Here is a 26,931-nt window from a genome sequence, read left to right as displayed (position 1 = left end):
GTGTGTGTGTGTGTGTGATCGATTGGAGCTCTTGCCCTAAAACCCTGTTGTGGCGGAATTCGTTGTGTATCGCCCCTGACGGGAAGGAAAATGATCGCAGACATCCTAACTACTACATAACAACAACTTTCTCTAGCTGGCTCTTTTCGTGATGCGAACTCTCTCTTTCTCTATCTTTCTCTCTCTTTCTCTATCTTTCTCTCTCTTTCTCTATCTCTCTCTCTCTCTCTCTGCCTTGGCTGTGGCCTTATCCCTGTCCCCATACAAGTACAACTAATCAAAGCGGGTGCTGTATGTACGCGAACGCGGCCACATGTGCAACCAGCCAGGTGTAAAAGTATATAAATACATATTTATAGCAAAAAAGAAACTGCTCCCCCACCACCATCACCACTTCAGGGAGGTAACAACGTTCTCACGGGACGGGGGTTGTGGGGATTGGCCGGGATGGATACAACAAGAAGGGTTTGAGTAAGTGATGCCCCTCCTCTCACTGGTTTTTCTTTTGTTGTTGCTTTTTGTTGCAGCAGTTTTGTTGCGCTTCCGCCACATCTGTGTGATGTTGCCGTGTTAAGTGCCGCTCGCCTACACTGAAATCTCGTAGTTCATGTCATACACGCTGGCGCGCTGATCGGGCGGTGAGGTGTTGGTGGCGTTGGCGGCGGCGGCTGCAGCGACGCTGGCGGTCGGCCCATTCGCGCTGGCACCGTTCGCGTTGGCCGGCCCGGCCGGTGCGCCGCCCAGCTCCATCGAGTCGGTCATTTCGAGCGCCCGCACGAACGACATCGGCCGCGTCGGGGTGGCTTTCCGCTTGATCGACGGGGACGGTGCCTGGGGACCGGCGCCGCCGGCCGCACCGGGCCCGTTCAGCTGCTGCTGGCCAAGCGGCGGCTGCTGCTGCTGCTGCTGCTGCATCGGTGGCTGGGGCGGGAAGACGGGCACGCCGCCCCGGAGCGCCGGATGGTAGGCGCCGAGGCCGCCGGAGCCGCCCCCGAGCCCGCCGCCGGCGTTCGCTAGGCTGCTTTGCTGCTGGAGCTGGTACCGGGCGGCACTGACCGTGCCGAACGGGGCCATGGACTGGGGCAGGGGCTGCTGCTGCTGCTGGTGCGGTGCCGTCGGGCTGGGCGTGTTCTGGTAGACCGAGGGCGGCGGCTGCTGCTGCTGCTGCTGGGGCCCGCCGTTCGGCTGATTGAAGCCGGGCGACGTATCCTTCCAGAGGTAGACGCCCCGCTGCGGGCTGCCGGCCAGCTCGCGGATGTTGTCCGACGTTTGGTTGTTGCGGGCGTACGACAGCTCCGCCCCCTGCCGGACGAGCTCGCCCTCGGACAGGTACCGGCGCTGCGGGCTGCCGTGATGGTACACGACCGACGGTCCGGCATTGCTGCCCCTGAGCGCCTGCTGCTGCTGCAGCTGCTGCTGGGACGGCTGGCCTCCCGGGCCGGCGAGTCCGCCATTATGGTGCACTGCCATCGGGTACTGCTGCTGCTGCTGCTGCTGCTGCTGATGGTACGGATGCTGGGGGGGAAGACCTGTTGTCTGGTGCAGTGCCATCGACTGTGGTGGAAGTTGCTGCTGCTGCTGCTGCTGCTGCTGCTGGGGCTGGAGCGGGAAGTCGTAATAGTTGCCGGTCATGGTGCCGCTCCCACCGAGCTGCTGCTGCTGCTGCTGCTGTCCAACGCTGATAAAGTCGGGCCTTCTCGGTTGCGTCGGTGTGCCCGGGTTCGATCTAGCGGAGGGGTTTATCGAAGAGAAGAGAACAGAAATCAACCCGTTAGTCTAAACAGCGTTAGTACACCGTGCATCGAACGAGCAGCGTAGATCGAGCGAGCTTACTAATAGCTACTAAGTACTACGCGGCTGGCAGCTCTACTGAGAGCGAACTTCAGCAATCGAGTAAGAGAGAGAGAGAGAGAGAAAGAGAGAGAGACTAGAATGTGAGCTGGAGAGAAAGAGAGAGAGAGGGGAAGAGATCGCGATAACGGAGCCGGTGGCTCTTTTCTTTACTCTTTCTCTCTCATTTACCTCTTATCTCTTTCACTCTCTCCTCGCACTCCTCCACTCTCACCTGCTCTAACGCGATAAAACGGAACACTGGAAACAAAATACGAACGTGTATGTAACGAGCAAACGAGCAGAACGGACTACCGAGACAATGTAAGGGGGGCAAAAAATCGGGCAACAAATAAGATACAATTGAAGAAACACAAAACGTCTCCTCGGGATAGGCCGCACAGACCCTCGCAACGCAAACAGCGCGACGCAACACGCACACACAGACACACATGAGCTTCCGCGACTACCAAATCCCGCTTCCTCACACAGTTTACTACCACTACACGGACGCACGCAACCACCAGACACGGACCCAGTTCCGCCATCGCCAATGTCACGCCCCACCTGACAAGCAAATTATAAGCCATAATAAGGTCCTTGCGCAGGGGGTGTAGGCTTCATGTTGACAGCGCGCCCTTTGACAGTTGGGTTGCCGCCACAGCTCTCGCCTGCCTGCGGAAACTGGATGAAACAGGAAACAAACACACTAGCAGCGAGAACGAACCGGCTGCCATACAGGCGCGCGCCATTTGGCAAATGACAAAAAAAAAAACCTTAAAACCCATAAAAGGGAAAAAAGAAAGAGGAAAGGAATGTGTCAATGGCAGTTTTGTACACTGTGACGGTAATGAGTTTGGAAGATTTCAACAAACGAAAATGAAACAGTAGCAAAATGAAACTACAAAACAGATAAACAGGGTAGAGTACAGCATGGTAGCAAAACAAATTGAACGGTACACAGTAAAGAGGGAGAGAAAGAGAAAGAGAGAGAGAAAGAGATATATTTAATAAAAGAAGGGGAGGAAAAGAAAAAAACAACAAATACACATGAAAAACAAATTGAAACAGATTGAACAAGTAATACGAATAGAGAAAAGGTACACAACAGCAGTAGAAAAGTAACTGTGCAGCAGAAATAGAAACAAAACGATTAACGAACTGTCAGACGGGGACAGGGGGGGTTCTGTTTTTGTGTGTTTTTGTGTGTTTTTGTGTGTTTTTGTGTGTTATGTGTGTTTTGTGTGTTTTGTGTGTTTTTGTGTGTTTTTGTGTGTTTTTGTGTGTTTTTGTGTGTTTTTGTGTGTTTTTGTGTGTTTTTGTGTGTTTTTGTGTGTTTTTGTGTGTTTTTGTGTGTTTTTGTGTGTTTTTGTGTGTTTGTGTGTGTTTTTGTGTGTTTTTGTGTGTTTTTGTGTGTTTTGTGTGTTTTGTGTGTTTTGTGTGTTTTGTGTGTCTTGTGTGTCTTGTGTGTCTTGTGTGTTTTTGTGTGTTTTTGTGTGTTTTTGTGTGTTTTTGTGTGTTTTTGTGTGTTTTTGTGTGTTTTTGTGTTTTCATTTGGGCGTAACGTATTATCAGGTGGTAGGGAAAACAAACTGCAAAACTAACGAGGCAAATATCAAAACGCCCTTCTTCTTTTTCTTCATCTTTTGCTTCCACTTTTTCCTCTTCTGCTTCCTCTGCTTTTGCGACTACTTCTACCAATGCAATAACAAAACTGCACTTCTACGCCTAATACGAGCGAACGTAGAAGAATGCCAAACGAAACACAAATACGAGCCTAGCGCGTACACGAACACACGTAACGCAGTAACGTAGTAACGCAAAACCGGTAACGGTAACAAACACACTGCTTTTACCCACGTGATGTCGCCGTGTGAAGAAAGAGCGCAAGGGGTCAGGGGATGGGGATGGAGTTATGTGACGAGGTAGGAAGAAGAGCAGAACGGTTCGGCTTTTTTCATCTCCTTCCAGTGTTCTTCTTCTTCTTCTTCTTTTCGCTCTTAGTGTTGGCAGTGTCCGCACGTCTGTGTCTGCTGTTTTCGGTTTCAATTCGAAGAATGTACAACTGTCGCTGGATGGGATAAGTGGACGCGCGGAAGTAACGCTTCCAGTGATCCGGTGCGCGTGGTTTACACTAAGGCGCCATCTTGTTTTTTTTTTATCGATGCGTTCCACACATTGGAACCAGGTTGGAGGGGAGGAGAAGTTTATTGGGCCGGATGCGATACGGAAGGCTGCTAAACGGGCGCTGCCTCGAGTTTCCGTTGTTAGTTAGCTTCTGTGTTTTTTGTTTGTTACTCCTATGAATGTGTGTGTGTGTGTGTTTATGTTCCCTTTTGCGGACACGCGCGTTATTCGTGGTGTACCGCAACCGCTGGGAAGCAGGTAGATTGTATAATTTCGAAAGTTTTGCGTGTTTCATTTGCTTTGGCTTTGTTTTCGGAGCGCCGAGCCGCCATCTTTACGTCCACCTGTGGAGCAGGATTAGTGGAGCAGCAATAAACAGCGAGCAGTTGGTTTCAATGTAATGAGTGGGGTGTGTGCGTGTTTTTCGAGTTGGTGGGGAGGAAATTAATGATTTAAATGATACGAGCATATCAAACATGCGCCCACTGGCAGACGTTTGATAGGACATCCAGGACATTGGAGAAGAGATCCGTCCCGCGGGTTCCGCTCGATTCCCGACACAGCTGCACATCTTTGAAAACCTTCGCTGCTCAAAAATAAGCTCCTTCATGACCTTAGATGGTTGTGTCAAAAGTGTACGTGTAATCTATATAAATGGTTGGATGCATGAGGGCACTTACCTTCGCACGGGACTGGACATGGCTAGGGGTGTGGCGACACCGAGCGCCTTGATGCGTTGCTGCATGGTCGGAGTAGCCGACGATGGAGGACCTCCTCCACGTGGCTGCTGTTGCTGCTGCTGCTGCTGCTGCTGGGACTGTATCGTAATCATCGGCGGTGGACCGCCGGGTCCACCGGGATGGTCGGGCGACAGTCCTTCGGGCGTGAAGCTGCGCGACGGATCGAGCCCGCGCTGCCGCGGATGCGGACTATGCCGCGGATGGTACATGCGCATGTGCTGCTGCTGCTGGCGCGGCGAGTCGCCCCCGCTACCCACCTGGGACACCATGCCGCCGGGACCGTCGAGCGGTGGCAGGAAGAAGTTGCTCTTGGAGCCGTGGCGCTGCAGCGGCGGCGTCGGCTCGCAGTCCCGGCTCTGGGAGGCCTGCGGTTCCATGTCGATGTCGGAGCACTCGCGACCCGGAGACAGCTGTGTTGTTGGAGCGGGGAGAGGTTTGTTTTTATGATGGAGGAGCGCGTCGTGGGATTGTTGTGCGATCAGTTTGGGAGGAAACAGAAAGTGCCGCAGCAAAGAGATCACGGGTTGAGGGAACAAAAATCGAGCCAGGGAACAGGGACGGGCGTATGGGTATAGGAAGTTCAGGAACAGAGAGGGTATAAAAGAGAGAAGAGGGCGTAAGAGAGAAAAAGAACATATTTTTACGCGCTATCCTTAGATTTTTTTTCTTTTAACATAGCATTCCATATGCTAAGGTAGTTCTGCAAGGCGTAAGTACATGAATGGTGCGTTTGACAACCATTCGTAACGCCAGATGAATATGTAGCACAGATCGTCGCGTTACGGTGGCGTTACGTGTAACGTCTGTGGATCGCAAAACCCAAGCAGCATGTTTTGTTTACAATCGCAAACATGGACGAGTAGCCCCTCTTATAGAACAATTATCATTGATCCAGTGCGGTCTACACTGTTTAGACGTTACTTGGGCGACACCCCGGGGAATAAAAGATGGAAAGCAAATTCCACTTTTCTAAAGTATTCCCTTTTTTTCTATTTAAAATGTTGTAGCTAAAACATACACTGCTACCGCTGCTTGGGAATTGCAATAACGGCAGGTAACGCTTTGTAACGCAAAGATCGGTGGTACAGCTACACACTACTACTCGCACTAAGAACAGAGCACGCTTAAGTAGTACAACGAGCTAGAGAGAGAGGTAACACATACACAAACCAAGCACACGCAATCACATACTCGCACATACACATACACATACATACATCCATACACACGCTCGGGGACAACTGTCAGTCAGAAACGTTGCAAACAGAGAAGAGCATCGGACGTGCAGCGAAATCAGCGAGACGGCACGCACACAAAATAAGCTGCTTAAGCTAGAGTGATGACGTAACATAATGGGGATGGGGGGGGGGGCCAATGGAAACACCACACTACCATGTGCACAGAAAAAAAAGCAACTACACAGCGAGAAAAGGGACGCTCAGGATTTGCGTTTACACACAGGCGACCGTTTTTTTGGAAAGAGGAGAGGTAAGCGAAAAAGCAAGATGGAGGACACTACACACGAGTAAACCGAACACACACACACATCTGGACACTTCAAACTGGTTGCTATCCTCCCAAACCGCTTACACCCACATAGCAGAGCGGGCTGACTAATGACTGACAGATATGGGAAATGAAATGGGTTAAGGGGGAGAGCACTGGGGCAAACGTTTACTAAGGCGAGGCCACCAACACACTAGCACACAAATTTGAACACATTACTTAACGAACAGCTCCGCTGATTTGCAACACTCTACACGCTGCCTTAAAATTAATTTTAAATATTTGTTTGTTCACTAGAAGGCTTATTTTTTACATTTTTCTTTGTTTTGTAGTGTTCGTTTCGTTAAGATTCATTCATATGAATCAGGGAAGGGTTATTCGAATCTCGAATCTAATCACAAATATTCATGAATCTCTAAAGATACATAAATCTCAGAAGATTCTTGAATCTCCAAGATTCATATATTCATTGAGACTTCAAGGATTCATAAATATTTCAAGACGTTTTTAAAAATATTGGGTTTGCTCGATACCATACAGCGGTTCAATGGTTCACTAGCACGGACTTAACAAAAAGGGTGAGTTCAAGCCTTCCATGTACCGTATCCCCCTAGAAAAACAAACTATCCGGCTGTGTTGTACATGCCAAGAAGTCTCGAAAGCCTGTATAGGCTGAAATGACCGCTTAGGTTGTTACACCACGAAGAAGAATAATAAAAAAGCTCAAGATCTATGAACAATTTGAGATTTATGAATCCCTATAGATTCGTAATTCTTTCGTGGTATATGAATCTTGTGAGATTCATGAATCTTATTAGATGAATCTTTGAAATTCATTAATCTCATATGATGAATCTTTCAGATTCATGAATCGTTTCAACATAGATTCAGATACATCGAATCATTCCAAAGATTCATAATGAATTCTGAAACTGTATCAGATTCGGACAGATTCAGATCAGACCCAACACTAGTGTTTTGTACAGTTAAAAACGCTTAAAAAATTTGATGAACGTTTGCATCGATGCGAATTGGTTACCATGATTCCAATGTATTGCTGTTCGATGTGAAGCCCGATGGTCCATTTGACTGCCGTTAAAATAGCGCAATCAGACTTCCAAGTGTGATGTAGTAGCAATTCATATGATGCTACCACAATTCATGATTCATGCGATTCATGAGTCAACAAAAAACCGCACAATTTCTTATAATTTTCAAACGAGAATACCCAAATGCTGTCGAGATTGTATTATTCGCATTTTTTGTAACTATAAATCGAGGACAGGTCTCAACAAGGACTCTTTGGTGTGAAATACTATTCATGTTTCTTTTGTGACGGCTCACTTAAATTAGCGGAGTGAATCGTAAAGGCATTCTACGCGGTTCGTGACTCAATGAGGCTAAGGTACAGGTTTTCACGCAAAAAGTGTCGACTTAATGCGTTGCACTGGGGATCATTTTAAACCACGAAACCTCTTGTAATGTAATCCAATACAATGCATAATCATTCGCTATGAATCTTTACAATGATTCAAAAGATTTCAAAAGAATCACAAACAACAATAGGTTGTAATTCATTTAAAAAACGCAATAAACTGTCCCAATTCTGGAATGCATTGTTCCTAACTCTCTGTAACACTTAGCAAATGCAAGCAAAGCCCATTGCTCGACGTAGCGGCAGCGCTAATTACTAAACTGATACACACAAACAGAGCTTGCTTGCAAACATAAACACCCACAGGACGGCATCACAGTGTGGCATCGGGGTGGGAGGAGTGAACAGGAGGAACACAATGTACTAAGATTATTAGTGGATGGGGATGGCGGACAAAGGAGAGGTGAGCGGAGCGAGACACAGAGACGGCACACAGAGTCTCACTTACCTTCGCCGGTCTCGAGCACGGACGGACACAGCTGTATCGTTCCCCTACTTCCCCTACACCCTCCTCTCCCCCCTCCTTCCCACTCAACCAAAGAGCTTATTTCTTCGTCCCGCGCCTTCCCTTCTAATTCCCTAACCTTTCGAGGAGCTCCTTTTCCAATTTTCGGAATTTGTCAAACAGCATTTCTCAACATTTTGCAGCGAAAAGAGTTTATTTTAACAGGAGGTGGAAACGGGTTGGAGCATTGCTGTAAGCATGTAGGAGAAGAGCACTGAAGCGCTTGGTAGTGTGGATGCAGATGGAAGGGATGAGATGATGAATGAAGTTAAAACCAGGAAGCACCACCACAGTGGTTTGGTTCGTAAGGGAGAGGGGCGGAGGGAAGGAGCTCCCTAAGATTTTAGTGAAAATGGTACAAACAAATCCGAGAGCAAGTAACAAGAAAAAAAACACAAGCTTAGAAAGGCAAAACTGGCAAGCAAAAGCTTGAAGCAGAGAGATCGGTAGCTACAGTAACGCAAAACCGTTACCGAAAGCGTTACGAGCGCAAAGCAAAGCGATTACCGGTGGGCGCGGTACAGTGCGCGTGGAATCCCACACGAAAGGCTGTCAACCAAACAGCTAACAACAACAACAGCAACAATAACCACAACAACAGCTAAAAAGCCCACTCTTAAGCTTCTTTGTGCCTATTTACACGCGCGCCTATTGCGAAATGGGAAAGCCGAGAAGCAGCGGTAGTAAGGCGAGCGAGCAGTGAGAAGGAGCACAATCCCCCCCCACAGTTGATGTTTACCTCGTCCGCACTGGTGCCCTGCGTGAGTGCCTTTAGCGAGACGGAATGGGATGATACGAGATGCACGTAATCCGCCGCGGACTGACCCCCGTCGTCGTGCCGTGTCGCGTACGTGCGTGTCATGAAGGATGCGTGAGGGTGTGAATGGGTGTGAGATGCCGTGAGCGATGTTTAGGGGGGCGAGGAGAGAGGTGAAGAAAGAGAAACACAGGTGAGATAATGGTGCGCGCAACTGTGGTTAGTGGCGTTAGTACGGCAACTCCCCCGCGAGCGTTATTTTAGGCGAAAGAACGAATATGATGGGTTTAGAAATGGGACCAGTGACACCTAGCGCCAAAACAGTCGATACCAATTATACACTAGTTTGGTTGTATCGACCAACAAATGTATCAATTAGAATTGGGCAACGCGTACGTATTTCAAACGTGACATGCAAAACTCTGACTGACAAGCTGAGCTTAATGCTCTTGCAAGCATAATCATGACTTTTTTAGCCTGTGACACTGCTGCCAAATGCTGATGTTTCATTCACCAACACTCTGAAACGAAATTCAAATCAACTCACGAACACAACTTAGATGATCAGATATGAGACTCAAATAGTCGGTGAACCAATGTCATGCTTGGTAACATTTTGTTTAGCACCCAATTCTTGGTCACTAATTTGGTCACAACATTCATGGTATATACTTGGCATAACCACTCAACAAAATGAGTATGCTTTCACGCTCTGATGGTCTGTCGGGTCAGACAGAGCGAGAAATCCCCTCATATCTCCCATGACTATCGTGATAATCACCAATTGAAAATATCGCGACCGAGTGACTGACCAAAAGTTGATTAAAAAATGTCACCAAGCATGTGATGGTCACACCAACTATTTGAGTCTCACTTCTGATCATCACAGTAGAGCTCGTGACGTTGAAATGATTTTGTTTCATTCGGAATTTGTCATGACCATGTCAGTGACATTTTTCAGAACTAATCACAGCAAAACAAAATTTAGACAAAATGACTGACCTATCGTTGCTTGTTAAAATGTCACCAAGAACTATTCGAACATCACCTCTGATTATCAGAATTGAGTACGTGACGCTCACATGGATTTTGATTCAGTCAGATTGGTTTATGACATTGATAGTGACACTTTTGTAGCAATAATTACACTTACCGATCGACAAAACTAGAACGACCATCATAAACACGGATCGAGTAGTTTCGTCACTTATCAAATTGGCGATGTATAATTTGTTTTTTTTTTTTATACTAATGAGCACACCAGTTGGCACGAAAAAGCAACTCAAAATTGTAAAATTGTTTAAAATTAACCAGAAGTCATTAAAAATTGCTCGAATTTGGCATCGCGAACGCATTGAGTTTATTTGTTAATTTCAACGACTGGTTCAAGGTTGTCGTGAAATAAACGATCGTCAAGACCGATACAAATTCACAGTCGTTTAATTATACTGCTCGAATTTTTTCTTAGTGTCGTTTAATGTTTTGACGGTCGTTTATTTTAACAGGAATGAACAACAAATTACCTCAGTTGAACCACAACGAACTTTAAAGGACTGTTAAAATGTGTTCATTTATTCGCGATGTCGACTAATAACAAGCCCGTCGTGGGTTCAAACCTCTTATGGGGATCATCCTCCGTAGCAAGGACTTGACTGCTGCGTGGAACTGAATAAGCCTCGAAAGCCTTGTATTGGCCGGCATGTCCACGTAGCGCCAAATAGAATCAGTATGAAGCTATCAACATACGCGCAAAATATCTTAATACTTTGTTTCCTCCATCCTCCATCATTGTAATTATATTGGTCGATATATTTATCGACCAGTGGTTAACTTTGTTCGCGATAGGTGTCACTATTCAGTTACAAGGCAAAAGGGTAGGGGGGGGGGGGTGACCATAGAGAGACAGAAGAGTGCCCATTACCAAAAGGCAAAGTCACTGTGAGCGAAGAAGCTGGGATTGGGATCTGATGCTAAACAACCCTAAAAAGGTTAACCCGAATGTGTCAACAAGCGAAATCACAAAACCAAATACCGTACATCGGGCTGAGGGTGCAAGATGTACAGAACTGTTGAGTTACACAAGGAAAACGGGTTAGAGCAATGGGGATGACGGTTAGGTAAAACGACAACACCCAAGGGGTGCGAAAAATAAATGTCAACAGGTAAAAAGATATAGAGAACGAGGCAGAGAGCAGAAAGAAATGGCACAGGAAGTTCGTGAAGGTTTTAGGAAAGGGTGAAGAAAGTTGAAAACAACCAAAGCAACTAAACTTAAACACTATATTAAAAAAAAAAAACAAAACTACCAACTGTGTGACGAATGCCGCGCGTGACAGCACAATTTAGTCATTCGCCGCGCCGTGTGTTTGGTCGGTGTCGGTGTTTGGATAAAGACTTTATATTTTGCTTTTCTGTAACGCTCTAATCTGCACTGTATTTTTTTTGTTTCTTCTTTTTTTACAACTTAATCTAGGTCGTGATCTTGCCTGCCCGTCTCTACTCACGTGCCCGCTTTTTCAGTGCGGCCGGCGGGTGATTCTCTGATTAACTGAGCGAAAAAGGAATGTGTAGTGGAATGTGTCTCCGGACTGTTCGTTTCGTTTCGTTCTTTCTGAGTGGTGTCAATTCTGATTCTTTAGCCGAATCGATTCTAGGCAGCACAGATCGGAGCTAGCCGGAATCGATGCTAACCTAAACCTCTTTTGTTTTACCATCACTAGTTATTTCGCTCGCAATTAGTTCCTAAGCACCGCTAACAGTGTGCCACTATTACTATTTGACTTGCCATCTTCCCGAGCTGGGCTGCGCTGCGTACGTGATCGATTCCCTGAGAGATCGCACTGGCGATGGGCCAGCAGCAGAGCACCTAATTAAACTACACTATGCTAGCAGCAGCACAAACCAAAAAAAAAACATCCTTCTGCTTGCTTCCCTGCGCCTTTACTAAACCTGTCGCGAAAACTGTTCGTAACAAAACAGGCTAAAACAAATTAAATAATAATCGTTCCTGCTGGAGTTCCCTGCTGTTCCTAGAGGTGCCCTTTCACGCGCCTTAGACTAAGTTATGCAAAGCCGCCTTTTTTACACGCTGTGTGGACGCTGACCGAGAGGCACGTGATGTAAAGTGTGGAGCTGCAAGCTCGCCGCAACAACCACAACAGCGGTCCGAACACGTGGTAACAATTTCGTTTAGCGTTAAAAATTGCAACAACAACTCAACAGCAAAAGAAACAAAAAAAACCCTCCCGCATTGTACGGACGGTTTGTGTGACGTTGTGTTTAGATCGTTGGAATGGGGGGGTAGGGGTTGGTGTGGAGGTTGGATGTGAAGCTTCTTTTTTACATTCTTTCTCGCCCGCCCCCGCTCTCTCTTCGTTCTCTTTAGGCTCGGATACACTATAGTTCGGTCAACTGGTGTTGTGCAAAGTGCGATGAACGGCGTTCGAAACAACAGTGGGGAAAACGGGAGCCAAATGTGTGGCCATTTTGAAGATGGTACCAAAAACAAAAACAAACAAAAACAGGGAAAACCGGATGGCGGAGCGGATAACACACGGGGAAAGGATGCGGAGGGAGGAAAAACAAAAGAAAGAAAATGAAAATAAACGAGAACGAAACGAAACACAAAAATAAGGGAAGGGGGTGGTGCGGGAAAGGAAGGAGGAGGGGAGAGAAAAGGAATTGGAAAGAGAAAAAAATATAAGTTTATATACAAAATGAGGAAAAACACACACGAAACAAAACAAAAACTAAAATAAATGTTAACACAGCAGTGAAAGTATAGTGGAAGAATTGTGACAAGGGTTTATAAAAAAATACACACACACACACACACACAAACCACCTCGAGAGGAAAGAAGTGGAGGCGATACGAGGTAGGGGAGGGGAAGCATTCTGCATCAAGAGTCGGTATCGGACAGGAAGAAAATGGGGTTAATGGGGCAGACTTTTCCAAAGCAAAACCAAACAAAACAACATCCCCTCTCTCTTTCTCTCTCTCTTTCGCTCTCGATAGTGGACACACGATGGTTCAAGCGTTATGTAGTAGTGCGTGAATAAGGTGCACCGAGGAGGATACATTTAGCTGACCAATTTACATGACCGAAGCAAAGGGAGTTGATTTTAAAAAAAAATCCGTTAAGAGGGAAAGCCACACCATAAACCAGCGAAAGGAAAACAGGCCACACCAGACAGTACCTCACGCCCCCGATAGAAGACCGAAACCGAACCATCACAGGACTGGGAAGTGTTAAATAAAAATAGAGAGTACAGGCGTGAAAAGTGCACAACAAAGGCAGACAGAAAACGGTAAAAGTAAGGCTCAGCGTTCTACGTTACGCTAGCGTTACACGTAACGCCTGTTGATCTCAGACCAAAGCAACATTTTTGTTGGACACCTTTTTTTTAATAGCTCTGGATGAGAATGGACCGTCCCTCCGTAGCTAGGATTGACTTTCCGGCTGCGTGGTAATGAATTACAGAGTTTTCCAAGTCACATTCGAATGTAAACATCGATCTGGCATTTCATTTCCATTAAAATAATTTTTAATTTCTACAGCATGATTTTCAACACGACTCAAGCTGGATTGAGTTTGACAGTTTTTTGTTATGTGTTGAAAATCATGTGTTGAAAATGAACTTTAATGTTGAAACAAATAAACCATTTGTAAGCTGTTGAAATACATCTTGGAGGCGGTGAAGAACAATGTTTACATTCGAAACTAACATGGAAAAGCCTGTAAGTCTCGAAAGCCTGTATAGGCCAGCACTGTAAAGAGTTTACTTATACAGCGCCTAAATTTTGAACCTAATTTCATTATTATTCAATGTATGCTTTAATTCAAAAGGTTATGAATATATTAAAATTTATTTGAAATATTATATGATTTATACTTATTAGAATTGTTACTCCAATTAAAATCTTTACGGGGTTTAGACCTTTCGATAGCTATTTCTGATAAACCATAGTGCAATAATAAAAAAATAATAAACCTGTTTAACTTGCAATTGGAAAATTCAATCTCGTTGTTATCGATAAATCTTAAAACAAATAACTTATACGTTCATCACAGTTTAAATTATGTTTAACCTTAATAGTGTACACCGGACGGTCACGTGGACAACAGTAAAAATGTTGCTTGGGAATATTAGAAGGGATTTAACGCTTCCCCAATGTAACGTACAGGGCTGAGCCTCACTGTTACCCAGAAACCCACCCCCGACCGGCCCAAAAGGTCAGCAGGATGCAGGTCGGAGCGAGAGAGTGATGAGCGCACAGGTCAGAGTGTCAGCTGGAGGGCTGGAGCTGGAGTCAGCACAGCCCCATGGCAGAACTGGCAGAAGCCACAGCGCAAAAAGATGTGTTACGACGGTGGTGAAGATAGAGTCTAGATTTAGGCGCGGCAGAGGGCAGACGATAGAGCGTTCTATTCTATATCGACAGCATTGAAGAACAGTGAGTAGTAAGAGGGATAGTAAGAGGGGCCCAGAAAAGAGTGGGGCGGGGGGAAGGTAGGCGGTTAAGAAACGAAGTATAATACTAAACAGTGGTAATAATAATAATAATAATAATAATAATAATAAAAGGAAAAGCCAAACATTCTACGCACCTTACTGTAATGACTGGATCCAACTGTACGTATACCGTGACCATTTCCATGATCCATATAGGTTTTTACCTGCGTGTGCCGGTTATTATCGTAGATGCCACCACCCTGATTCAGTGCCTGCTGTTGCTGCTGCTGCTGCTGCTGCTGCTGGGAGCCGGGTCCACCGGTCGGCATGTGCCGGCGGCCCGAGCCGGCAGCGTCACCACCACCACCACCGGGACCACCGTCGTTGGTGATGGTGCTGATCGATTGGTTTTCCTTGTTCGAGCGGCGGGCCACATACTTTTGCGGCTTGAGCAAGCTAAAAATTGGACCGATAAAGTGTGTGAGATGCGCAACAACAAAAAAACAGCTACACGAGAAGAAGCCTCCTAACCTCGGGTACTGTGGGCCGCACTGGGTGTAGCAGCAGTTGTTCCAGCAGCCGCGCGAGAACGGATTGTAGCCGCCCTTGAACTTGCCGGTCACCTGCTCGTTCGTGGTGCGACCGCGCGACACCAGCACCATGTGGAAGCCGGTCAGCCCGAAGATCGGTATGGCGAGCAGCGTTACGATGGCCATCAGTATCATGCTGCAAAAGGGTGGGACAACATGTACCACAATTAAAAAATAAATAAAATCGAAATCCAAAATTCGGCGAGTAGGGAAAGCACACGTACGCCACGATCGGTTCCACCTCCGTCAGCTTGTCCTTCTCCTTCTGCAGCACGTACACGAGCGACAGCGAGAAGATGCTCAGCATGTGCACCGACAGCGAGATGAGGAAGAAGAAAAAGAACCGATAGTTCCGCCGGCCGATACAGTTGTTCACCCACGGGCAGTGATGGTCAAACGTCTGCGGAGGGGAAGAGAGAGCAGAGAGTTAAGAAGGCAGGTTACGCGGGCGCAGGCTTTCGACCTACCTCGATGCAGTGGTTGCACACGGAGCAGTGGGAGCAGCGTGGCGGCCGGTAGAATTTACACGTGACGCACCATTTCATCCGCACGGTAATGCCATTGATTTCGGCATTCTTGTACAGCGGCGCCCGAAACTCATCCTCCCGGTCTTCGTCTGGTGGTGCTGGTGGTGCGTGCGAGGGTAAACAAAACAGTTTTAATAAGTTTCACTTTGAATAAATGTTCAAAAGGGGAAAATATTGCATTACTGTCTTTCTCTAAGGTTTTCATATCTTCTTTTATGTTTTTTTTCACAATTCTTCCTTTTTCTGGTTCTAGCTTTTTGAGTGTTAGTTTTTTTATTCAATTCCTATACTCTTTCCTATCTCTCTATGCTTATAATGACTTAATGATTCCAATTTTAAACGTCCCAACTATTTTTTGGCCTAACTTAATTGACCAACTTTACATATCCATTCGGAGCTTGAACCCATGACGAGCATGTTGTTAAGCCGTACGAGTTGGCGACTGTACCACCGGGACCGGCTCTAAAGTCTACTGAAAAAGTTGACGAATATCAAGAAGAGATAGAAGTATAGTGCAAATATCCATTCTAACAAGATCAGTGCCCAAAACTGGGACGCAATCATGTGCAGCTCGAGAGCACCAACGCTAAGAGGCTAGTTTCCAGGATGTGGGCGTTTTAACCTTTAAGTTGGCAACCGGATACCAGGGTATTTTTTTCAACTTCGAACTGCAATAACTTTTGATTCATTGCTTTTATTGACCTGAAATTTTCCGTAGCCTCCCAACATTTAATTTATGATTTTTTGGTGCATAAGTTGTAATTTTAAACAGGCTGTAAGTATTTTATTTTGATTTTTTTTTAACTTTACCACGTAAGTTGGCAACCAGCATACCCGGGCATTCCATACATTTTGTATGGAGAATGACGTTTCTCTTCTTCCTCTTTTCGTATTGTGCTTATTTTCGAGTCAAAATCAAGCGATTCCAAATTTCAATTTGACCGTTATTTTTATCAAAAAAATGAAAAAACTTAATGAATAAATGCAATAGAAGAGAATATATCGTCGGCATTACTTGCTTACAGCATTAAAATATAGAAAGCATTGTTTACCTATGAAAATCATTAATTTTTTGCATCAAAACGTGTGGAATACCCGGGTATGCCGGTTGCCAACTTACGTGTGTAAATCTGGTTGCCAACTCTACGGTTAAAGTGATTAATTCCTGGGGGAAAAACTGCTCTATGCCTCGTTCATGAGATGGAAATGTATATTTACACTAGGTTTTGTGCAGTAACAGTAAAATTGGGCCGCACAAGTGTTTGGATGGGTGGAAATGTTTGTGGAAAAACACTTTTTCATCTTTTTCAACACCAACAACCACCTATAAAAATGGTGGACCAAAATCGAGCTATGCATAGATCTTTGTATTGTATAGACTTTGTTATCACCGATCACATTGTTTTGATATTAGCCGGGCTTGGGGCAAGTGGCCATTTAACTTAAGTTTTACTGGAAAAAGCCCTACGGCACTCTTACCCCAAATTCCGCTACAAGCCAAATATTTTTCGCTTTTAATCCTTTACAATGCAACAATGTAAGTGCAAATCTGAAATCTTTCTGAAATACTAATGCCTATCTGAACTTCCTTCAATCGTAACCAAGCAAGTGAAAAGCTCTAAGTTGATCCGTTTGCCTCGTGAATGTTAGCCTTTTGTTTGTGTCTTCATTTACAACATTACTTTGAATTTTTTGGCCACAAATTTATCTCAATACCTTTAAAATTAATCACTGACTATAAAATGTGTATTAAAGTTGGCTCTTTACCTCAAGTGTTTGCCGACCAAACCAGCGGTCGAACTACAATGAAAATAGAATCTCGATGAAAAAATAAACTTAATAATAATACATTCTTCTCGCTCTTGTAAAGCAAAATAATACAAGCGAAATTGACCACACGGACAACTGACTCTGTTGATGTCAAGCAGGAAAATAAACACAAAATACCAGCTCATGCCGGCAAGTGGTAGCAGCATAAACTCCAGATTCGGCGAATATTCCGATTCCGGCACTAACTATTGAAGACATTCGCTCGTCAGCTGCTGAATTAAAACCATCCTTAGCTAGCGGTCCTGATGACATCCCGGGGATAGTAGTTACTTCCTGCATTAAACCTTTGGCATCACCACTTACTATCATTTTCAACAATTCGCTTCAATCTGGGCGTTTCCCAAGCACTTTGGAGAAAGCCCTGAATGTTTTTCCTGTATTCAAAAAAGGAGACAGATCCTCAACTTCCAACTATAGATCTGTTTATTTGCTCTTTGCAGCAAGCAAACTGTTTGAGTTGTTGATTCGTAAGCACCTATTGCTAGGCACTATTCACTACAACATGGGTTTATACCAGGTCGTTCTACAGCGACAAACTTGCAAGTGCAGTTTCTACATTATTGTTTTGAGAAGTGAGATAAAGGGATACAAGTGGATACAATCGATACTGATTTTAACTCTGCATTTGATTGTGTTAATATTCAAACGCTAATCGCCAAAATTTTAAAGCTTGTTTTCCACTCCGGATTAATTAGGTGGCTTGATTCGTTTGACTGCTTGGCTTGACGCTTAGAAGAGCATATCTTACACTACACCAGCGATCGGCAAACTTTTGAGACAGAGGGCCAAATTTAGTAAATGATCAAGTGCCGCAGGGCCAGGACAATGCGTTTTTTTTAATGATTGTGCTTAAATTATGGTATTTTAAACTTTTGGAAACCTTTTAGGCATTATTGAGGTTTTCCTATAATTATATCATCCAAGCATGGTTCAAAATTGATGATACCTACTTTAAAAACTAATTGCAATGTTTAATCATTTGAGAATCGGCAATAGATGGCCAAAAATGTGATCAGTAAAAAAATAACAAAACAGGATCAATGTCGCTTCTTAATGACCCCATCCTTCCACGCCACAAAACATATTGCGGACATTCCGGGTATGATACAAATGTCTTTGCATTGCATGTTTTGCGTTGGCGGAAGTCAAATGCTCTCCCATCGCAAAGCCGCATGCAAAACTTTAAATAAATTTATTGTAACCAGACTTTAGTCAAATATAAGTTTGTCTAATCAATGCGATTTCCTTCATTTCGAAAGTCTTATTGTCGTGTCGAAAATAATATTAAAATTACATAACAGTTGCATTGACAAAATTGACAAATTCATGGGTTTATCATGGGGTTATCTTCACCCGCCCTAACAAAACGTTAATTAGACTTTTAATAGTAGTATCCCATGAGACAACAATCTATCAGCCTCGTCACCTTGACATCTCTATCAGTCGACCTCTAACCATGATGGGCAAAAAAGTGTACCAACCAACTTAGAATCGTGCGCGATCAACGAAAGACACCCCGTGGCGTCTTGAATGGACTCCGTACAGAAGTTTGTCGTCGCATAAGAAAGTTTCGGCGTTTTGGTCGCCAATATCTTGGCACTATTAGGCAACAGTCAACGCATCGCAAGAGAGCCCAAGATCTTTTTTGAGGTTCCAAAAGAAGCCAAAAACGGAGACAGAGGCACAAGTGGCTACATTACTGCGTTATCTGGGCCGGGAGATCGTCGCAACCCGCCAAACAGTGAAATAGTACTTGGGAAACATGAACACACATATCAGGAAGTAGAAAATCGCGTCCACTGGCTTCGCAGCGGCAAACAATAATGCCCAAAACTCAATGCGTTCATTTTTAAGGATAATTTCGTCAGAATTTTGACATGACACCCTAGTCCGCAAACTGGTAAAACATCCGTCACATGTGTTCCATCGAGTTTTTTTCTTGACCAACATGATGCAAAGGCTGTTGCGAACACTTAGGATGCCTACAGGCATGTCTTCGTCCATCATGGGGAAAATTCCGGGTAACTGACGAAAGGCAACTCGTAAAGTCTTCGATTTATTCGCGCAAGTAAGCTTAAATAATTACCTTTCAAATGATGTACATGTAAAGCAATTATCTCTCTTAGTTTTTTTAGAGTCAGCCGAAAAAGGGCATTTTTTGCATGTAAACATTACGGGGATATTGATCTCGAGTTCGAACATACCGAACGATCCGCCATTCCACAGTACTTTAATTAAAGTTAAAACAGTACGATGGTACAAAATGCTGTTCTAAAAGATATTCAGTAATTTGTATACGAATAGTTACTTCCCGTCTCGTGAACATCGGTAAAAACCTTTAGCAGGCCGGATTGAATGTTGCGATGGGTCGCATTTGATTTGTTTAGTTATAGGTCCCTTAGTTTTTAAGTAATGTATGTAGGGTGTTCTACTTTGACGTTATCGTTTCGTCATGGCAAAGTCGTGTTGTCACAATGAATAACATACAATTATTACCATCTTTCCGATTATAAATCAACTTCAATCTGTGCGATGCTTTACAGGGTTTTCCGGGGGTTCTCATAGTAGTGGAACACTTCCTTGACTCTTTCTTCTATTAGATTTGTCCAACAAGGATGTATATAGAGTCAAATTCCCATTACATAAAGTTCATTTCACGTATGAAAGAGTCAATAAAGTGTCCCACAACTATGAGAACTTCTGGAAAACTCTGTAAGACAGTAAAACCTGTTTGCCTAATTTAGCCCTATATTCTAATAGAAACAAATCTCGCTCGAGCAGAATGTAACAATCCGCAAAAGGCTAGCCTACATTACGGGAGGATGGGGAATCTTCTCCTCTCCTCTTTTTTCCCCAATTTCTAAATGTTAGCCTTAGCGACTCGGTAATGATACAGCCATGGTTGCCCTACCCTTCGCTTACCCTTCGGTATCACGCCCGGGTCCATAAACGTTGCCAGCGTAAAGTTGGCGATCACGAAGAAGGTGATGACGGCCTGGTAGGCCGGCACCCACGGATGCCGGTGGATGTAGAACTGGCGACATCTGCAACAAATAAAACACACACACACACACAGCGCAATGAAAAAGCTGTACCAAGAGAATGGAAGGAGGGGGGGGGGGGGTCGGCCAGCGGCCAAGGATTACTCACGGGTACCAAAAAAACAGGAAGGTGGTGCTGAGCAGCAGGGTCCAGGCGAAGGTGGCAGGGATGTATCTCGTCTTTACGTCACATTTCGGCATTTTCGCAACACACTAAGTGCCCGCCTGGAGCGGCTGCTTCGTCCGCTGCTCTCCCTCCTTTCCCGCACCGAAAAGGGGTTGATTGATAAGGAGCGGTGTTTGTCGTACCTCGAACGGGGGTTGGTTTCCGTTTTTAGTGATTTTTGGCAATTGGTTCGATTGATTGTTGCGGGTCCCCGGGCAAGGAGGGACTTACTGGAACGTTCGCGTCATGCAAGCGGCGGGTGAGGGCCGGACCACCTCCTGGATTAAACCGGTGTGTATGTCTGTGTGTTTGCAGAGTGTTGATGGTCGCCAAAACTGTTGCCTCTGGTCAAGTTAACAAAAAAAATAAAGAAAACAAACAGCAAAGCTGTGCTGCTGTGTGGACGCAAATCCGACCTCCGATAGAGGCGGACCCGTATCGAAATACTGATAGCTGAGGCAAAGTTCCGTCCCTCTCCGTGAGTATGTGTGGGCCTCTCTCTCTCTCTCTCTCTTTCACACGCGCTAATACACGGGTTTCTTGCACTTGCACGGTGTGCGCCCTTACGCGCTTTTTCTATCTTTTATCACACACACACACATACACTCTTCCGCTGTTCTGGTCTGTCGCTGCTACTGCTGCTTCGGCACGCGGTGGGAGGAATGTTTCGTCCGAATCGCCGCCTGCCGCCCGTTCCCGGGGATAATCTTGCTGCTGCTGCTGCTGATGGATGACGGTGGATGGACGTTGCACCCCACCGTTGCTGGTCCGGTGTGGAACGGCACGACCCGACTGACTGTTATCTGCGTGTGTGTGTGTGTGCGAGCACCCGTAGCAGAAAGCCCATCAGGGACGGCAGCCGAAACAGGAACCAAAAAATAGCCAGGAGAAAAAAAAAGAATAAAAGCAAAACATTTAAGATATTAGTGTCGTGCGGGTTGCAGCCCAACAGGCGCGTCCAGTGTGCGACCGACAATTGGAACATCTTTCTCCTGTTGCATTGTGTTTTTTCGGAATGGTTGGGTACGGGAGGGAAGGGGGGGTTGAGGAGGTGGTCTTTCTCTCCTTCTCTCTCTGTCTCTCTCTCGCACTCGCACAATCGGAAGAAGAAAAACACACACACAAAGAGATGAAATAACGGCCCTACCCCGTTGGACGGCCACATACACACAGACACACACAGACACACACTCATACTCCCAGTATCACAAGAAAATTAATTGTTTTTTTCTCGAAAAAATGCACCAAGAATTAAATATCTTTACACATATTCCTCACACAAGGCGAAGAGAGTGAGCCGACGAGCTGGAAAAACAGCAAATGCTCACACACGCACACACACACACACACACACACACAGAGCGTTGGGATTCACACTGGGAAGAGCAGCTGGATACGGGCTTGCTGGCGGATGGATTTGGTTTTGTTATTTTTCACCTCTCTCGCTCTCTCTCTCTCTCTCTCTCTCTCTCTCTCTCTCTCTCTCTGTCCCTCCTTCAACTCGCTTTGTTCTACCAGAGCTCCGTTTTCTTGGGCCGTGTGTGCGGGCCAATGTCCACCCCGTCTGGTCGGTCTGGCGGATTTCCGCGTTGCGTGATGATTTTTCACATTCACACACGCACACACACGCACTTAGGCGAGCCCTTCATGCACACGGGCCAGATGCCAGCGCTGTCCGAAGGCGGTTTTCCATGGCTCTCTCTCTCTCTTTCGCTCACCGTGAGCAGAAGTCGTCGGCCGGATGAGCTCCAACTTTTCCCGGCCGAAGTGTCGGGAAGCAGGGCGCCCTTCGAATGGTTCCAACTTTCGGTACCAGTCCCACAAAACCAGGGAGAGAATGTGGAGAATCTCCTTCTCATCGCAGAGCTCTTGACGGAGGTGTGCAAAAAGAAAAAAAGAAAAATAAAGGAGTGCGTAACATGACAGCTCACACAGTGAGCGAATGCCGATGGACGCACACACACGAACGCCCACACACAGAGGCTTAAGGGAAGGGAATGGGGAAACTAATTTCCATGGCCCTGTTCTTTTTTTTTGTTCCAGTGTAAGGAAAACTCTTTTTTGCTTAAAAAAACAAAAAAATCACTCACACAGACACGTCTGAGCGAGTAAAGGAATGAAAGAGAGCCTTTGCTCAACACAAAAACAACTAGTGATGAGAAAAATCAAGGAAGCGATTTCGGATAGCTCTGAAATCGGCTCAGGAATCAGATCCGGAATCGGAACCGGAAACGGCTCCGGAATCTACTCCGGAATCGTAATCGTCGGAACCGGAATTGTCGGAACTGGAATCTTCGGAACCGGAATCGTCGGAACCGGAATCGGCTCCAGAATCAGTTCTGGAATCAGCTCCTGAATCGGAACCGAAATCAGCTCCGAAATCGGAACTGGAATTGAAATCAGCTCCGAAATTGATTCCTGCGTCGGAATTAGCTCCGGGGCTGATTCCTGTGTCGGAATCGACTCCGAAATCGGCTCCGAATTCGGCTCTGGAATCAGCTCCGGAATCAGTTCCGGAATTGAAACCAGAATCGGAATCAGCTTCAGAATCGGAATCGATTCCAGCATCGGAATTAGCTCTGGGATCGGCTCCGAAATCGGGTCCGGAATCGGCTCCAGATTCGACATCGGTTTTGGATACGGAATTGGCTCCGGAATCAGAATCAGCTTCGAAAGCGTAGTCAGTTTCGGCATCTCCATAAGAATGGGCTTATGGAGTCCAATGATACTACGTATTGTTAGCAGCAAAAGATCCAAATTTACTTGTAAACAATCCATTCTCATGGAGATTCCCGGACTGATTTTGAATCTACCACTTCTTATTTCAATTCAAGAACTGATTCTGGAGTCAACTTTGATTCCGTTTCCGGAGCAACTTTCGAATATCAGGTCGATTCCGATTCCGGAGCCGATTTTGATTCTAGCATCAGCTCCGGTGTTGACTCCGGAATAGGCTTCGGAATCGATTCCAGTTTCAGAATCGGCTCCGGAATTGAATCCGAACACGGATTCGGAATCGGGTAGGTCCGATTCCGGGCTCCCACCACTAAAATCAAACCCCTAACAGCAACAACAACTACACCAAACACACAAACACCGAAGCGATGATTCATGATGCGTGCGAAGAAATGAAAGCACTGAAGTAAACGGGCAAACTCCCTCTCTCTCTCTCTTTCGCTCTCGCTCTCGGTGTTTCTCTAAAGACAAAACCAGAAGGAAGTTCAGCTATGGTTGATTGAATTTGAAGAGAGTGGAAAATTCTTTCCAGGCAAACATTATTCTTTGTTGTTGTTGTTGTTCGTTTTTCTTCCCCCTGCCCCCTTTGCTTCGTTTCCTGACCGACCAGAAAGGGTGGTTTGGAAGGAAATGAAGTTAGCTTTTCGCGGTTCCCGTGCCCCCGGGTGGGATGAGTTTCTGCGAAGATGGTGTGATAATATTGGCCACTGAAGCAACAACAACAACAAGTAGCCCACCAGCACACACACATACGGACACATTTCTTTTCTTCACCCACACCCATCAGCAGGGGGCAGGCGGCCGTAGGGGGGGGGGGGTGGAGAGCATCCGGATGGTTGGATTTTTCTTTCTCTTCTTCGCAAGACACACACACACACACACACACACACACACACACACACACACACACACACACACACACACACACACACACACACACCGTGACACGCATAAGGAAAGCGCGCACACACACACACGGCAAGGGGGTTTTCCTTTTAAAGAAGCTTGCGTATGTGTGTGTGTGTGTGTGTGTGTGTGTGTGTGTGTGTGTGTGTGTGTGTGTGCACGTTTGTACTGCTGCTCGAGCCATTTTTTCCGTTTCTTCCTCGAACGATCGATGTGTGCTAACGTGCGTGTGTGTGTGTACAGGGGGAATGTGGAGAGGTTTTTGCTTGTGTACTGCAATTTTTGCCTTTTCCCAGTCCGCTCCAGAAAAAAAAGCAACACTCTCATCCGTCCAACTTCTCACAACCTCTCACACACTTCGTCCTCGTCTCACGACCGGGGGCTTTTTTTGCCCCCTCCTCGTTTTTGCATCACATACAGGTGTGCGCGAAAAACAACAACACTCACGCACTCGCCGCACGTGTGATGGCCGTGAAATTGGAGCCGCCCTGTGAGCCGTTCGGCTGCGGTGGCGGCTCACGCTCCTGGCTCCTGTACGTTTGATAGGGGGCTGAGGGATGAAGGATGGGTTTGGCAATGACGAGAGAAAGAGAGAGAGAGAGAGAGCAAGGGAGGCGAGAAGGCTGCGCTCTAAGTGGATCGCGATGGTCCCATGGTCACACAAGCACGCATGCACGCACGCACGAACCACTTCTGTGTGTGTGTTTCAACCTTTTAAATAAACTAATAATTGCACGCACCTACCCACACACACACACACACAATGTTTCTTATTTTCCCTTTGCTCACCACTTCTATATCTGGCGCACAGACGCGCACACACACAGGCACAAACACAAACGCACAATTTAGAGTTGAAGCAAAATGGGCAGCACCGTTCCCTTCTTAGGTTGTGTTGCCCTTTTTTTGCTTTGGAAACACTGTCCGCCCTGGAGGTGGCTTCAATTATCCCAAATCAGGTTCTCACCCGAGACCGTATGTGTGCGTGCGTGTGTTGCGTCTGTTTTCTTTTCCTGGCTGATTTTGGCTGGTACCTCTTCCACGACCCGGCCCAGCACAGTACCGCAACGCACCGTCGTCGTCGTCGTCACGCACGGGGCAGAAGAAGGGAAAAAAAACACGCACACACTCTGTTTCGGAGACTCCACACACTGACCACACGACAGCAGCGCGCACCAGCGAAGGAAAATTTCAATGGCCGTCTGACGGATGGGGACACCCAGTGCGTTCGCTGCCAGCAGAGACACGGTGCCGTGTGTCTGTGTTTGTGTGCGCGAGTGCGACAGAGCGAGACAGCGCAGGCAGCATGCGTAAAGGGCGTGCTGGGCCGGGCGCACCAGGAATTGGTGCGAAAGGGGAAGAGAAAGTGCAATGAGAGCAACAGAAAAGAAAAAAAAAACAAAGAAACCCCTCCAGAAATGAGAGCATTTGTCATGGAAAACCGTTTTTTGCGTCAACGTCACAATCGAGGTGCGTCTGCGACGGTGAACACCAGAACGAAGCGCTATAAACTGGCGGCGACGTTTTAGGGCGGCTGTATTTGTTTGGATGGATTTGTTTCGTTTCGACAAAATTACTTTTAATTCGGGGTAGTATCTGCTAATGGAAACATAAAAAAAACAAAATCTTTAAAACACACTACGCTTTTGTAATGTATTTTTTCTTGCAAAGGTGGTGCCGTACAGCTCCGTTCGAGCAGTGGTTTCGAGCACTTTTACTGCTCGACTGCTGATCACTGTCAATAAATTGTAAAAAAAAACAAATTACAGTTTAGCGTCGTTTATACGGGTACCTTTTATCTGGTTGTCCGTTTATCCGTGCTGTTGAAAAATGACAGTTCAATACAAAAATGACGTTACGTGCTGAAGACGACATTTGAAAAAAAGGTTATCAGAGCACAATTTCTGAACCGAAAATGCTATTATTTATGGCACATTTCCAATATTATCATCGGAAAACCATGAAGTTTTTAAAAAATAGCTAGGTTTTACCAAAACATTAAATAAAATTTCAAAAACAAAACAGGAAATTTGTGATAAAATAAATAGTTTGACTCATTATCCGTGTTTTTAAACTATCCGTGCGAGGTCGAGTTCCAAATCGGAGCTATACTCACTCATTGGCACAATTGCACCAACGCACATTTCATAAAACATTCTAATATCTGTAAATTATAAATTAACCCCATTCCAGGCAACTGGCTATCCAGGTAGCCTGCGACTCTGTACTTTGGATTGCCACTTTAATACGTAACTCAATACCGATGCAATATTTTGGAGAAAATTGAATAAATCAATCCAAGTTTTATAATTATGCATAGTTCAACTAGCTATCTTTTTTATGTTATAGCATTTCAAAGTCAGCAGGATTTTTTGAGAAAAATAAAATACAAAACATAAAACATATTTTTTGAGTACTTTACCAAATGTTTGCAGCAAAATGTCTCTAATAGTGTTGAGAACTGTGTATTAAATGTGTAACACTTTTCATTCATAATTTTTATTTGAGCCATAAAAAGATAAAGAAGTTTTCATTTGAATAAAAACCGTTCCAACACACCTGTCATCATAATTTTACAAAATTATTGCAAAAATTCAAAATGGTGCAAATAAATAAATAAATTAAATATTTAATAATGCATTTATTTTACAAGATCACCCAAGTGCCACAAATCCACTAAACGACCACTAAACGGCTTCTAAACGCCTCAAATTCTCTACCTAAACGGAATATAGAAAGACTTCGTTTAGCAGACGCCAAACGACTCATGCATTCTAAAAA

The 26,931-nt window shown here is 45.4% G+C and overlaps 1 protein-coding gene across 9 annotated transcripts; it reads right to left on the bottom strand.

The window, feature by feature from the left end:
* Positions 1-508: 508 nt before the first annotated feature.
* On the bottom strand, positions 509-25,515 carry LOC121602804 (palmitoyltransferase ZDHHC5). Of its 9 annotated transcripts, XR_006006655.1 has the most exons (11): positions 24,940-25,509; positions 20,452-21,311; positions 20,224-20,345; positions 15,412-15,569; positions 15,169-15,344; positions 14,886-15,080; positions 14,510-14,810; positions 8,883-8,963; positions 4,638-5,107; positions 3,691-4,301; positions 1,637-1,726 (listed from the first exon to the last, which is right to left on the bottom strand). XR_006006655.1 is itself a non-coding variant. In XM_041931654.1 (10 exons), exons 2-10 carry the CDS (start codon positions 20,541-20,543, stop codon positions 586-588), a joined length of 2,736 nt encoding a protein of 911 aa, XP_041787588.1. In that variant the 5' UTR covers positions 20,544-21,311; positions 24,891-25,515; the 3' UTR covers positions 509-585. The 9 variants fall into 9 exon arrangements, 8 of the variants coding, with proteins under 8 accessions (XP_041787588.1, XP_041787750.1, XP_041787531.1 ...); XM_041931654.1 differs by lacking the exon at positions 3,691-4,301 and having other exon boundaries at positions 509-1,726; positions 24,891-25,515; XM_041931816.1 differs by lacking the exon at positions 3,691-4,301 and having other exon boundaries at positions 509-1,726; positions 25,185-25,515.
* Between the last annotated feature and the right edge of the window lie 1,416 nt (positions 25,516-26,931).

This window comes from Anopheles merus, chromosome X, assembly GCF_017562075.2.
Source record: "Anopheles merus strain MAF chromosome X, AmerM5.1, whole genome shotgun sequence".
Lineage (NCBI taxonomy): Eukaryota > Metazoa > Arthropoda > Insecta > Diptera > Culicidae > Anopheles > Anopheles merus.
The sequence above is the reverse complement of the archived record's forward strand: the minus strand, read 5'-3'. Positions and strand labels throughout refer to the sequence as shown.